The sequence below is a fragment of the Salvelinus alpinus genome, chromosome 3 (assembly GCF_045679555.1).
Source record: "Salvelinus alpinus chromosome 3, SLU_Salpinus.1, whole genome shotgun sequence".
Lineage (NCBI taxonomy): Eukaryota > Metazoa > Chordata > Actinopteri > Salmoniformes > Salmonidae > Salvelinus > Salvelinus alpinus.
Genome location: NC_092088.1, coordinates 83,274,044 through 83,289,640, shown reverse-complemented (window position 1 = coordinate 83,289,640; position 15,597 = coordinate 83,274,044). Strand labels below are relative to the sequence as shown.

The following is a 15,597-nucleotide window of genomic DNA, read 5'->3' as shown; positions in this document are numbered from 1 at the left end:
GTATGGCAGGGTAGCAGACCTGGGTTCTAACACTATGGGCTGGGTGGCAGGGTAGCAGACCTGGGTTCTAACACTATGGGCTGTATGGCAGGGTAGCAGACCTGGGTTCTAACATTATGGGCTGTATGGCAGGGTAGCAGACCTGGGTTCTAACACTATGGGCTGTATGGCAGGGTAGCAGACCTGGGTTCTAACACTATGGGCTGTATGGCAGGGTAGCAGACCTGGGTTCTAACACTATGGGCTGGGTGGCAGGGTAGCAGACCTGGGTTCTAACACTATGGGCTGTATGGCAGGGTAGCAGACCTGGGTTCTAACACTATGGGCTGTATGGCAGGGTAGCAGACCTGGGTTCTAACACTATGGGCTGTATGGCAGGGTAGCAGACCTGGGTTCTAACACTATGGGCTGGGTGGCAGACCTGGGTTCTAACACTATGGACTGTATGGCAGGGTAGCAGACCTGGGTTCTAACACTATGGGCTGTATGGCAGGGTAGCAGACCTGGATTCTAACACTATGGGCTGGGTGGCAGGGTAGCAGACCTGGGTTCTAACACTATGGGCTGTATGGCAGGGTAGCAGACCTGGGTTCTAACACTATGGGCTGTATGGCAGGGTAGCAGACCTGGGTTCTAACACTATGGGCTGTATGGCAGGGTAGCAGACCTGGGTTCTAACACTATGGGCTGGGTGGCAGGGTAGCAGACCTGGGTTCTAACACTATGGGCTGTATGGCAGGGTAGCAGACCTGGATTCTAACACTATTCGAAATGTTTCAGACACTTTGAGCATTTGCTTTAGCCTGCCTGTAGTGCCAGATGGGCGGGGTTTGCAGTTTTGTGTACTATTCTATTGGTCCATTAAGCCAGGCAAGCTCAGTCAAGCACATATAAAGTACTTGAAGTGTTTTCGAATAGTGTTTGAACCCAGGACTGTTTGGGGGGGGAGGGGGCAGAGAGACTGCGAGAAGGATAGAATGGTATTGAGTTCAGTCAGGCTCAGCCTCCCAGGGAGAAATTAGCCTGGGGTCCACTGTAGAGAATGGCAGTGAAATGCACAGGCTCCGTGTGGGGTGGGATCTCTGGTCCCCATTAGCAGGAGGTGAGACATACATGGACGCCCTCAGGCCTCAGGACATACTGTAGGTCCACTCTAAGCTGCCTCTGAATCGGCAGGTTACGATACAGTAACTTACTATTTATGTGACTCTCTACAGTTCCTACTCCGGACAAGAAGCTTGTCTGCACATTAAGTTACATGCAGTTAAATTGCAGTAATTAAAACTTAGCCTTGAGCTCTGACTGAAACTATCTGACAATAGTGACAACGGTCTACTACGGTGACCGAAGGATTGGAACTTAAATAACAGAAATTTGCATGGCTCAACCAGTGAGTGTGCGGAGGGTTCAGTTTCCAGTTTAAGACACATATCTTCCTGCACCTTAGCTACTTATCTATGTGGTCTGTGAAATATAGCTACTCTACCACCTACTGTTTCTATCCATTTGGAGATGATAGCACAGTCAGAAAGTAAACAGTGTTGTTTTAACTGTTATGACTGCCTGTATGTCACATTTGCCCTGACCCAGCAAGCTGCAGGATAAAACCACTCAACCAGACAACTGTTGAACTTTCACACGCATGCACACACACCTATAGCCAATATATATTATAGCCAATGTTCCCTCTAAGCTGTGCGCAGCTCCCCTCGGACTGCCATGCAGAAGAAATATCAGCCCTCGCAGAGAAGCACGAGATTGAACTTCACTCAACTTTGTAGAGTTTTCCCCTTGAGTTAACACTATCAACGTTTCCCTCCACTGTGGAAATAATGCTCGAATCAACAGAATATTAGCCACTTTCAACGTAACATACAGAAGAAAAAGAAAACTATGCAAGACTTAGTATGCAAAACTAACTATGCAATAGATTTTCTTGTAGGCAGAGCGCATCGGAGTAGGATTTTATTGCATTGACAGCCACGACTCAGGCCCATACTCTTAACCAATCAGAGCTGCAGTAGGCCAATATGCAAATAGACCATTGCCATATATGTATCTGTGCCATTCACTTTGAACTGGACTGTGTTTACAGTATGAGGGGTCGCGAATAGATATGCTTGAGATCAAAGCGAGAGCTGCATGTAGCCACCTGTGCACATTTGTTAATATTATTTGCTAATTAGTTATTAGCACAGTTAGAGCTCATTTCTAGGCAACAATGGGGGAGTGGTTGCTTCCTACAAGAGCACTTCTAGCCATCTTTGGAAAGTGAGTCAGGTAAAGAGCTTTTTTTATGTTTTAAAGGGGCAGTGCTGTATTTTGAAACAGTCTTGAATAAGCTAAGTAGCCAATAGGCAGAGGGTAGCATCATTTGACTGATGAATTTTATTTTGTGGTTTCTTGCGTCAAACAACACATTTTCAGACCTCCTTGTCTGAAGGTGAAGTGGATAAACAGGTTAATGTCAAGCCCTGCATGTTTTTATGTAAAGTCTCATGGAATGTAGGCCTACATTGAACACCACACATTGCTGCTACTGTAGGCTGAATGATAGAATGTTATGGGATGCATTTTTCTCCATTGTTATTGATTGTAGGCCACTCTGGTAGGACTACATTATGATAAAATAGCCACAGTAGAATACTTGGCTACTGTTATAAGCCTCAGTGTTCACTGTAAAAGCGTGTTGAAAGTTGCACAGAATTTTCACAACGTTGAAGTTTGAGCTCAGCAGATCTGAAATTTGCTCAGTGCTGAAGAAAAAATGAGAGGGAACAATGATTATAGCCAATATATATTATAGCCAATATATATTATAGCCAATATGATTCACCTTTGTTTTGTTTGCCTTGGCTACAATTTCAACATTGTTTTGAGACTGTCAAAACTATTAAGACTGACAGGAAGTTGCCACCGGAGATGCTATGGAGATTGAACGTCGCTTCAGAACATCAAAACAAACAGAAAGAAAACAGCTTGACAAACACTGCTTGAATAACCCAGTTGCCGTGAAAAAGAGTTCAGTGGAGGACATGGACACAATAGCTCCAACTGAACCAGCGAACTGGGACCAATAGGGCAACATTAGGGCACATGACATCTTAATGACATCATATCTAGTTGTAAACATGTTTTCTGGATGAGAAGTCATCATACAGTATGCTATCACCTTAACATGGTGGCACACAACACAGTCTGGTGTGTGAGACTACAACCCACTGGTCTCTGTTGGCCAACCAGAAGATGTCTTCTTGACGTTAAACAAACTTCCTTATACAACCAGTATACAACCTGACCATGACTTCACGACAAAAAAACGGATAATCATTGCAACCAGCTTTGACCGCTGGGGACACTCTGCTCTGAGGAAAAGGGACCTCTCTCATGTGATCTCTACAGGAATTGAACCCACAACCTTGGCATTGCTAACCACAGGTCCACATTTTATGTATTTATTTTATTTCACCTTTATTTAACCAGATAGGCCAGTTGAGAACAAGTTCTCATTTACAACTGCGACCTGGCCAAGATAAAGCACAGCAGTGCGACAAACTAAACGACTTCTAGGGACTCACCTTAACATATGCAGTGTACTGTTGGCAATCCTCTCTGTTGATGTCCAGACTGAGCTCGTTGCTCATTAAGCTGATCTGGGCTCCATTCTGAATAAAGTACACTCTGGAAGACTGGCTCCTCTGCCTCTTATCCACATCAGCTGTCAGGTTATACAACAACTCTGGGGAGAGAGGAGAGAGACCAGCTGTCAGGTTATACAACAACTCTGGGGAGAGAGGAGAGAGACCAGCTGTCAGGTTATACAACAACTCTAGGGAGAGAGGAGAGAGACCAGCTGTCAGATTATACAACAACTCCGGGGAGAGACAGAGAGAGACCAGCTGTCAGGTTATACAACAACTCTGGGGAGAGAGGAGAGAGACCAGCTGTCAGGTTATACAGCAACTCTGCGGAGAGAGACCAGCTGTCAGGTTATACAACAACTCTGGGGAGACACAGAGAGAGACCAGCTGTCAGGTTATACAACAACTCTGGGGAGAGAGGAGAGAGACCAGCTGTCAGGTTATACAGCAACTCTGGGGAGAGAGGAGAGAGACCAGCTGTCAGGTTATACAACAACTCTGGGGAGAGAGGAGAGAGACCAGCTGTCAGGTTATACAACAACTCTGGGGAGAGACAGAGAGAGACCAGCTGTCAGGTTACACAACAACTCTGGGGAGAGAGGAGAGAGACCAGCTGTCAGGTTATATAGCAACTCTGCGGAGAGAGGAGAGAGACCAGCTGTCAGGTTATACAACAACTCTGGGGAGAGACAGAGAGAGACCAGCTGTCAGGTTATACAGCAACTCTCCGGAGAGAGGAGAGAGACCAGCTGTCAGGTTATACAACAACTCTGGGGAGAGAGGAGAGAGACCAGCTGTCAGGTTATACAACAACTCTGGGGAGAGACAGAGAGAGACCAGCTGTCAGGTTACACAACAACTCTGGGGAGAGAGGAGAGAGACCAGCTGTCAGGTTATACAACAACTCTGGGGAGACACAGAGAGAGACCAGCTGTCAGGTTATACAACAACTCTGGGGAGAGACAGAGAGAGACCAGCTGTCAGGTTACACAACAACTCTGGGGAGAGACAGAGAGAGACCAGCTGTCAGGTTATATAGCAACTCTGGGGAGAGAGGAGAGAGACCAGCTGTCAGGTTACACAGCAACTCTGGGGAGAGAGGAGAGAGACCAGCTGTCAGGTTATACAACAACTCTGGGGAGAGGCAGAGAGAGACCAGCTGTCAGGTTACACAACAACTCTGGGGAGAGAGGAGAGAGACCAGCTGTCAGGTTATACAACAACTCTGGGGAGAGAGGAGAGAGACCAGCTGTCAGGTTATACAACAACTCTGGGGAGAGAGGAGAGAGACCAGCTGTCAGGTTATACAACAACTCTGGGGAGACACAGAGAGAGACCAGCTGTCAGGTTATACAGCAACTCTGGGGAGACACAGAGAGAGACCAGCTGTCAGGTTATACAGCAACTCTGGGGAGACACAGAGAGAGACCAGCTGTCAGGTTATACAACAACTCTGGGGAGACACAGAGAGAGACCAGCTGTCAGGTTATACAGCAACTCTGCGGAGAGAGACCAGCTGTCAGGTTATACAACAACTCTGGGGAGACACAGAGAGAGACCAGCTGTCAGGTTATACAACAACTCTGGGGAGAGACAGAGAGAGACCAGCTGTCAGGTTATACAACAACTCTGGGGAGAGAGGAGAGAGACCAGCTGTCAGGTTATACAACAACTCTGGGGAGAGACAGAGAGAGACCAGCTGTCAGGTTATACAACAACTCTGGGGAGAGACAGAGAGAGACCAGCTGTCAGGTTATACAACAACTCTGGAGAGACAGAGAGAGACCAGCTGTCAGGTTACACAGCAACTCTGGGGAGAGAGGAGAGAGACCAGCTGTCAGGTTACACAGCAACTCTGGGGAGAGAGGAGAGAGACCAGCTGTCAGGTTATACAACAACTCTGGGGAGAGACAGAGAGAGACCAGCTGTCAGGTTATACAACAACTCTGGGGAGAGAGGAGAGAGACCAGCTGTCAGGTTATACAACAACTCTGGAGAGAGACAGAGAGAGACCAGCTGTCAGGTTATACAACAACTCTGGGGAGAGAGGAGAGAGACCAGCTGTCAGGTTATACAACAACTCTGCGGAGAGAGGAGAGAGACCAGCTGTCAGGTTATACAGCAACTCTGGGGAGACAGAGAGAGACCAGCTGTCAGGTTATACAACAACTCTGGGGAGAGACAGAGAGAGACCAGCTGTCAGGTTATACAACAACTCTGGGGAGAGACAGAGAGAGACCAGCTGTCAGGTTATACAACAACTCTGGGGAGAGACAGAGAGAGACCAGCTGTCAGGTTATACAACAACTCTGGGGAGAGACAGAGAGAGACCAGCTGTCAGGTTACACAGCAACTCTGGGGAGAGAGGAGAGAGACCAGCTGTCAGGTTATACAACAACTCTGGGGAGAGAGGAGAGAGACCAGCTGTCAGGTTACACAGCAACTCTGGGGAGAGAGGAGAGAGACCAGCTGTCAGGTTATACAACAACTCTGGGGAGAGAGGAGAGAGACCAGCTGTCAGGTTACACAGCAACTCTGGGGAGAGAGGAGAGAGACCAGCTGTCAGGTTATACAACAACTCTGGGGAGAGACAGAGAGAGACCAGCTGTCAGGTTATACAACAACTCTGCGGAGAGAGGAGAGAGACCAGCTGTCAGGTTATACAACAACTCTGGGGAGAGAGGAGAGAGACCAGCTGTCAGGTTATACAGCAACTCTGGGGAGAGACAGAGAGAGACCAGCTGTCAGGTTATACAACAACTCTGGGGAGAGACAGAGAGAGACCAGCTGTCAGGTTATATTGGCTGTACGTGTGTTTATCCCATGTGTAACTCTGTGTTGCTGTATGTGTCGAACTGCTGTGCTTTATCTTGGCCAGGTCGCAGTTGTAAATGAGAACTTATTCTCAACTAGCCTACCTGGTTAAATAAAGGATAAATAAAATAATAAATACATAAAATGTATTAGAGAGGAAAAAGACAGGGAAATGTCAGGCTACTAATAGACCTGGTCACAGTAGCAATGTTTGAATCCAAGGTGGATCTTTGTCAGGTCCAGCCTTAGTTGGAGAAGTCCTCATGTAGTCCACACACGCACGCACACACGCACGCACGCACGCACGCACGCACGCACACACACACACAGGGTCAAACCGATAGACATTCATTTCAAAACAAGACATGGACTTCTCTAACTGGTAACACCGTTGAGTAAGAAACACCCTGTCAAAACATCTCACATGATTTCCATTGACGTGTTGGTGGTTTCAGCAGTTTTAAATAAACTACTTCATAGATCTATTTTGAATACAGAAATCATAAACATGACATGTTTACTCATTGATTCATTCCACGTGTGTACGGGAGCGCCTTCCATGAGCTCACCCTGCCAGGTGGAAAGGAGGGGCGTTGAGTGTTCATTACCGGCCCAGGCGTCATTACCAAACTATACCAGCAGGCTATATTTTTTATAACTAACCCAAGATAAACCACAGCCTGTAATTTCCAATGGGAGCAAATTAATCATAATGGCCAGAAAAAAGCAAAGAGGTGGGCAGAGCCAAGCACAAGCTAGCGAGATCCTATAGGGGCATTTTAGCATGTATTTGCATATTTCCACTACGGAACGCCTACTCTGAAGTGTGCGTGTGCAATAACTCAATTTGCCATTGCACTCTTTCTAAACAATGCATTTTTTTTACTTTGCAAAGGGGAAAGTCTACAAAACTACAAAAAAAAGTCTACTTTGTTGTAACAGATTGTAGTTTTGGGAACGGAAAACTGTACGGAGATCAAATGTTTCATCAATGACAAAATTAGCCGAATGCCGGACAAAATCCATCTCGCTCCATTTTCTCCCACCGGGCTTCCTCTCATCACCATATTTGGTAGTGAGTGGAAATGACAAACGGATGTTTCACATTTATATACTGAAACAAGATCAACACAACATGCTACAAATTTCAAAGAATTTACTGAGTTACAGTTCATATAAGGAAATCAGTCAATTGGAATTAATTAATTAGGCCCTAATCTATGGCTGGTAATACAAATATGCATCTGTTGGTCACAAATACACTATATATACAAAAGTATGTGGACACCCCTTCAAATGGGCTATTTCAGCCACATTGTATAAAATCAAGCACACAGATATAAAATCTTCATAGACAAACATTGGCAGTAGAATGGCCTTACTGAAAAGCTCAGTGACTTTCAACGTGGCATCGTCATAGGATTTCCAACCTTTCCAACTAGTCAGTTAGTAAAATTTCTGCCCTGCTAGAGCTGCCCCGGTCAACTGTATTGTGAAGTGGAAACATCTAGGAGCAATAACGGCTCAGCCTCGAAGTGGTAGGCCACACAAGCTCACAGAACAAGACTGCTGAGTGCTGAAGCGTGTAAAAATTGTCTGTCCTCAGTTGCAACACTCACTACCAAATTCCAAACTGCCTCTGAAAGCCATGTCAGCACAATAACTGTTTGTCGGGAGCTTCATGAAATGGGTTTCCATGGCCGACAAGCCTAAGATCACCATGCGCAATGCCAATCATCGGCTGGAGTGGTGTAAAGCTCCCACCATTGGACTCTGCAGCAATGGAAACGCGTTCTCTGGAGTGATGAATCACGCTTGACCATCTGGCAGTCTGACGGACTAATCTGGGTTTGGCGGATGCCAGGAGAACGCTACCTGCCCCAATGCATAGTGCCAACTGTAAAGTTTGGTGGAGGAGAAATAGTGGTCTGGGGCTGTTTTTCATGGTTCGGACTAGGCCCCTTAGTTCCAGTGAAGGGAAATCTTAACGCTACATTATACAATGGCGTTGAATTTGAAAGCTGACTGCGAGCCAGGCCTAATCACCGAACCTCACTAATGCCCTTGTGGCTGAATGGAAGCAAGTCCCTGCAGCAATATTCCAGCATCTAGTGGAAAGACTTCCCAGAAGAGTGGAGGCTATTATAGCAGCAAAGGGGGGACCAACTTCATATTAATACCCATGATTTTGGAATGAGATGTTCGACTAGCAGGTGTCCACATACTTTTGGTCATGTAGTGCACCTTAAAAACAAAAAAGTAGGGGCGTGGATCAGAAAACCAGTCAGTATCTGGTATGACCAACATTTGCCTCATCCAGCGCGACACATCTCCTTCGCACAGAGTTGATCAGGCTGTTGATTGTGGCCTGTGGAATGTTGTCCCATTCCTCTTCAATGGCTGTGTGAAGTTGCTGGATATTGGTGGGAACTGGAACACGGTGTAGTACGCGTTGATCCAGAGCTTCCCAAACACGTTCAATGGGTGAGTGGGGAGAATGCAGGCCCTGGAAGAACTGGGACATTTTCAGCTTCCAATAATTGTGTGCAGATCCTTGTAACATGGGGCCATGCATTATCATGCTGAAACATGAGGTGATGGCGGCGGATGGATGGCACGACAATGGGCTTCAGGATCTCATCTCGATACCTCTGTGAATTAAAATTGCCATCGATAAAATGTGATTGTGTTCGTTGTCCGTAGCTTATGCCTGCCCATACCATAACCCCACCACCATGTGGCACTCTGTTCACAATGTTGACATCAGCAAACCTCTCGCCCACACGAAGCCATACACGTGGTCTGCAGTTGTGAGGCCGGTCGGACGTACATTTTCTAGCAACAGCTCTGGTGGACATTCCTGCAGTCAGCATGCCAATTGCACACTCCCTCAAAACTTCAGACATCTGTGGCATTGTGTTGTGTGACAAAACTGCCCATTTTAGAGTGGCCTTTTATTGTCCCCTCCACAAGGTTCACCTGTGTAATGGCCATGCTATTTAAATCAGCTTTTTGATATGCCACACCTTCAGGTTGAGAGAAATATGCTTTTTGTATGGAACATTTCTGAGATGTTTTATTTCAGCTCATGAAACATGGGACCAACACTTTACATGTTGCGTTTATATTTTTGCCCAGTTTACATCCGGTAAAACTGGCTCATTGTTCTATCTGTGCCTGAACAGTCAACCAGGACCACGCCTGAACAGTCAACCAGGACCACGCCTGAACAGTCAACCAGGACCCACGCCATAACAGTCAACCAGGACCACGCCATAACAGTCAACCAGGACCACGCCATAACAGTCAACCAGGACCACGCCATAACAGTCAACCAGGACCACGCCATAACAGTCAACCAGGACCTCATCTCGACCACCATAACAGTCAACCAGGACAACGCCATAACAGTCAACCAGGACCACACCATAACAGTCAACCAGGACCACGCCATAACAGTCAACCAGGACCACGCCTGAACAGTCAACCAGGACCACGCCATAACAGTCAACCAGGACCACGCCATAACAGTCAACCAGGACCACACCATAACAGTCAACCAGGACCACGCCATAACAGTCAACCAGGACCACACCATAACAGTCAACCAGGACCACGCCATAACAGTCAACCAGGACCACACCATAACAGTCAACCAGGACAACGCCATAACAGTCAACCAGGACCACGCCATAACAGTCAACCAGGACCACGCCATAACAGTCAACCAGGACCACGCCATAACAGTCAACCAGGACCACGCCTGAACAGTCAACCAGGACCACGCCATAACAGTCAACCAGGACCACACCATAACAGTCAACCAGGACCACGCCATAACAGTCAACCAAGACCACGCCATAACAGTCAATCAGGACCACGCCAGAACAGTTAACCAGGACCACGCTAGAACAGTCAATCAGGAGCACGCCAGAACAGTCAATCAGAACCACGCCAGAACAGTTAACCAGGACCACGCCAGAACAGTTAACCAGGACCACGCTAGAACAGTCAACCAGGACCACGCTAGAACAGTCAACCAGGACCACGCCAGAACAGTTAACCAGGACCACGCCAGAACAGTTAACCAGGACCACGCTAGAACAGTCAACCAGGACCACGCCAGAACAGTCAACCAGGACCACGCCAGAACACAGTTGTGTGTAGTTGTATTAGTGCTCACCTATCTGTCCTGGCAGGTGTTTTCCTCTGAAGAGCAGGCAGACTGTAGCGTTGAAACAGTTGAGGTGTTGTGGGCCCTCGTGACACTGAGGCACAGAGATGTTGATGGAGACAGGCAGGTAGATGGACACGTCCACAGTGATCACCGGCCGGGACCTAAACACCAAACATAACATGGTGTCAATGGACCTATAACCAGTACAACATGGTGTCAATAGACCTACAACCAATACAATATGGTGTCAATGGACCTACAACCAATACAATACAACATGGTGTCAATGGACCTATAACCAGTACAATACAAAATGGTGTCAATGGACCTACAACCAATACAATACAACATGGTACTGCAGTAGACACAGCCTGGAATTCATGTATTTCTGTGATGAAACATTTACTCTGTTCCACTGTATGTCTTTATACTACTATGTTCCACTGTATGTCTTTATACTACTCTGTGCCAATATCTACACTAGCATACTCCCAATTACAATTGAGCAACGTATTGGGCCTGCATTCATAGTGGTATGCTGGTATGGACATTGGAACAAAGCCTGACTTACAACCACTTACCTCAATAACACCACGCTATCAGCCATAAACGCACCAATGGTAATATCTGCAATGCAAGAACAACCAATGAGCGCAGCAGATTTCTCTCGTTCTTCAAAGATATGGCACGATGCACAAAGGTCATCATTAACAAGTGATGACCTTTGTGGGTCCTCATACCTGTTGTTTTCTGTTCCAGTTCTAAATGTCCACGATTGATGTGGAGCCCAGTAACCACTCAGAGTCAGACAGACAGGAGTGTTACTGACTGACCAGTAACCACTCAGAGTCAGACAGACAGGAGTGTTACTGACTGACCAGTAACCACTCAGAGTCAGACAGACAGGAGTGTTACTGACTGACCAGTAACCACTCAGAGTCAGACAGACAGGAGTGTTACTGACTGACCAGTAACCACTCAGAGTCAGACAGACAGGAGTGTTACTGACTGACCAGTAACCACTCAGAGTCAGACAGACAGGAGTGTTACTGAGTGACCAGTAACCACTCAGAGTCAGACAGACAGGAGTGTTACTGAGTGACCAGTAACCACTCAGAGTCAGACAGACAGGAGTGTTACTGACTGACCAGTAACCACTCAGAGTCAGACAGACAGGAGTGTTACTGACTGACCAGTAACCACTCAGAGTCAGACAGACAGGAGTGTTACTGACTGACCAGTAACCACTCAGAGTCAGACAGACAGGAGTGTTACTGACTGACCAGTAACCACTCAGAGTCAGACAGACAGGAGTGTTACTGAGTGACCAGTAACCACTCAGAGTCAGACAGACAGGAGTGTTACTGAGTGACCAGTAACCACTCAGAGTCAGACAGACAGGAGTGTTACTGACTGACCAGTAACCACTCAGAGTCAGACAGACAGGAGTGTTACTGACTGACCAGTAACCACTCAGAGTCAGACAGACAGGAGTGTTACTGACTGACCAGTAACCACTCAGAGTCAGACAGACAGGAGTGTTACTGACTGACCAGTAACCACTCAGTCTAATCAAGCAGGTACAGTTGAAGTTTACATACACCTTAGCCAAATACATTTAAACTCAGTTTTTCACAATTCCTGACATTTAATCCCAGTAAAAATTCCATGTTTTAGGTCAGTTAGGATCACCACTTTATTTTACGAATGGGAAATGTCAGAATAATAGGAGTGAGAATGATTTATTTCAGCTTGTATTTCTTTCATCACATTCCCAGTGGGTCAGAAGTTTACATACACTCGATTAGTATTTGGTAGCATTGCCTTTAAATTGTTTAACTTCGGTCAAACGTTTCGGGTAGCCTTCCACAAGCTTCCCACAATAAGTTGGGTGAATTTTGGCCCATTCCTCCTGACAGAGCTGGTGTATCTGAGTCAGGATTGTAGCCCTCCTTGCTCGCACAAGCTTTTTCAGTTCTAACCACAAATGTTCTATAGGATTGAGGTCAGGGCTTTGTGATGGCCACTCCAATACCTTGATTTTGTTGTCCTTAAGCCATTTTGCCATAACTTTGGAAGTATGCTTGGTGTCATTGTCCATTTGAAAGACCCATTTGCGACCAAGCATTAACTTCCTGACTGATGTCTTGAGATGTTGCATTATATATCCACATAGTTGTCCTCCCTCATGATGCCATCTATTTTGTGAAGTGCACCAGTCACTACTGCAGCAAAGCACCCCTACAACATGAGGCTGCCACCCCGTGCTTCACGGTTGGGATGGTGTTCTTCGGCATGCAAGCCTCCCCCTTTTTCCTCCAAACATAACGATGGTCATTATGGCCAAACGGTTCTATTTTTGTTTCATCAGACCAGAGGACATTTCCCTGGATCTTGTCCCTACGATCTTTTACTGTGGATATAGATAATTTTGTAAGTGTTTCCTCCAGCATCTTCACAAGGTCCTTTGCTGTTTTCCTGGGATTGATTTGCACTTTTCGCACCAAAGTACGTTCATCTCTAGGAGACAGAACGCGTCTCCTTCCTGAGCGGTATGACGGCTGCATGGTCCCATGGTGTTTATACTTGCGTACTATTGTTTGTACAGATGAACGTGGTACCCTCAGGCATTTGGAAATTGCTCCCAAGGATGAACCAGACTTGTGGAGGTCTACAATTGTTTTTCTGAGGTCTTGGCTGATTTCTTTTGATTTTCCCATGATGTCAAGCAAAGAGGCACTGAGTTTGAAGGTAGGCCTTTAAATACATCCACAGGTACACCTCCAATTGACTCAAATTATGTCAATTAGCCTATCAGAAGCTTCTAAATCCATGACAAAATGTTCTGGAATTTTCCAAGCTGTTTAAAGGCACAGTCAACTTAGTGTATGTAACTTCTGACCCACTGGAATTGTGATACAGTGAATTATAAGTGAAATAATCTGTCTATAAACAATTGTTGGAAAAAGTACTTGTGTCATGCACAAAGCAGATGCCCTAACTGACTTGCCAAAGCTATAGTTTGTTAACAAGAAATTTGTGGTGGTTGAAAAATGAGTTTTAATGACTCCAACTTAAATGTATGTAAACTTCCGACTTCAACTGTATATAATAACGTCATGAGTTGAGACGTAGGTCCTAGGTGTTTCATTAGCCCTACACCTAGTGTTGGCTATGTTGAGACGTAGGTCCTAGGTGTCAATCACCACCTTCCGGAGACACCTGAAACCCTACCTCTTTAAGGAATACCTAGGATAGGATAAAGTAATCCCTCTAACCCCCCCCCCCCCCTTAAAAGAGTTAGATGCACTATTGTAAAGTGGTTGTTCCACTGGATATCATAAGGTGAATGCACCAATTTGTAAGTCGCTCTGGATAAGAGCGTCTGCTAAATGACTTAAATGTAAATGTAAAATGTGTTTCATTAGCCCTACACCTAGTGTTGGCTATGTTGAGACATAGGTCCTAGGTGTTTCATTAGCCCTACACCTAGTGTTGGCTATGTTGAGATGTAGGTCCTAGGTGTTTCATTAACCCTACACCTAGTGTTGGCTATGTTGAGACGTAGGTCCTAGGTGTTTCATTAGCCCTACACCTAGTGTTGGCTATGTTGAGACGTAGGTCCTAGGTGTTTCATTAACCCTACACCTAGTGTTGGCTATGTTGAGACGTAGGTCCTAGGTGTTTCATTAGTCCTACACCTAGTGTTGGCTATGTTGAGACGTAGGTCCTAGGTGTTTCATTAGTCCTACACCTAGTGTTGGCTATGTTGAGACGTAGGTCCTAGGTGTTTCATTAGCCCTACACCTAGTGTTGGCTATGTTGAGACGTAGGTCCTAGGTGTTTCATTAGCCCTACACCTAGTGTTGGCTATGTTGAGACGTAGGTCCTAGGTGTTTCATTAGCCCTACACCTAGTGTTGGCTATGTTGAGACGTAGGTCCTAGGTGTTTCATTAGTCCTACACCTAGTGTTGGCTATGTTGAGACGTAGGTCCTAGGTGTTTCATTAGCCCTACACCTAGTGTTGGCTATGTTGAGATGTAGGTCCTAGGTGTTTCATTAGCCCTACACCTAGTGTTGTCTATGTTGAGACGTAGGTCCTAGGTGTTTAATTAGCCCTACACCTAGTGTTGGCTATGTTGAGACGTAGGTCCTAGGTGTTTCATTAGCCCTACAACTAGTGTTGGCTATGTTGAGACGTAGGTCCTAGGTGTTTCATTAGCCCTACACCTAGTGTTGGCTATGTTGAGATGTAGGTCCTAGGTGTTTCATTAACCCTACACCTAGTGTTGGCTATGTTGAGACGTAGGTCCTAGGTGTTTCATTAGCCCTACACCTAGTGTTGGCTATGTTGAGACGTAGGTCCTAGGTGTTTCATTAACCCTACACCTAGTGTTGGCTATGTTGAGACGTAGGTCCTAGGTGTTTCATTAGTCCTACACCTAGTGTTGGCTATGTTGAGACGTAGGTCCTAGGTGTTTCATTAGTCCTACACCTAGTGTTGGCTATGTTGAGACGTAGGTCCTAGGTGTTTCATTAGCCCTACACCTAGTGTTGGCTATGTTGAGACGTAGGTCCTAGGTGTTTCATTAGCCCTACACCTAGTGTTGGCTATGTTGAGACGTAGGTCCTAGGTGTTTCATTAGCCCTACACCTAGTGTTGGCTATGTTGAGACGTAGGTCCTAGGTGTTTCATTAGTCCTACACCTAGTGTTGGCTATGTTGAGACGTAGGTCCTAGGTGTTTCATTAGCCCTACACCTAGTGTTGGCTATGTTGAGATGTAGGTCCTAGGTGTTTCATTAGCCCTACACCTAGTGTTGTCTATGTTGAGACGTAGGTCCTAGGTGTTTCATTAGCCCTACACCTAGTGTTGGCTATGTTGAGACGTAGGTCCTAGGTGTTTCATTAGCCCTACACCTAGTGTTGGCTATGTTGAGACGTAGGTCCTAGGTGTTTCATTAG

The 15,597-nt window shown here is 46.1% G+C and overlaps 1 protein-coding gene across 1 annotated transcript in view; it reads right to left on the bottom strand.

The window, feature by feature from the left end:
- The window catches only part of LOC139569863 (integrin alpha-9-like), an 87,693-nt gene extending 76,323 nt beyond the window's left edge, over positions 1-11,370 (bottom strand). Inside the window, exons 1-4 of the mRNA XM_071391188.1 lie at positions 11,355-11,370; positions 11,214-11,304; positions 10,639-10,793; positions 3,579-3,739 (exon numbers count right to left, since the gene is read on the bottom strand). Of these exons, the coding sequence (XP_071247289.1) occupies positions 3,579-3,739; positions 10,639-10,793; positions 11,214-11,304; positions 11,355-11,370 (423 nt within the window). The remainder of the gene's footprint in view (positions 1-3,578; positions 3,740-10,638; positions 10,794-11,213; positions 11,305-11,354) is intronic.
- Between the last annotated feature and the right edge of the window lie 4,227 nt (positions 11,371-15,597).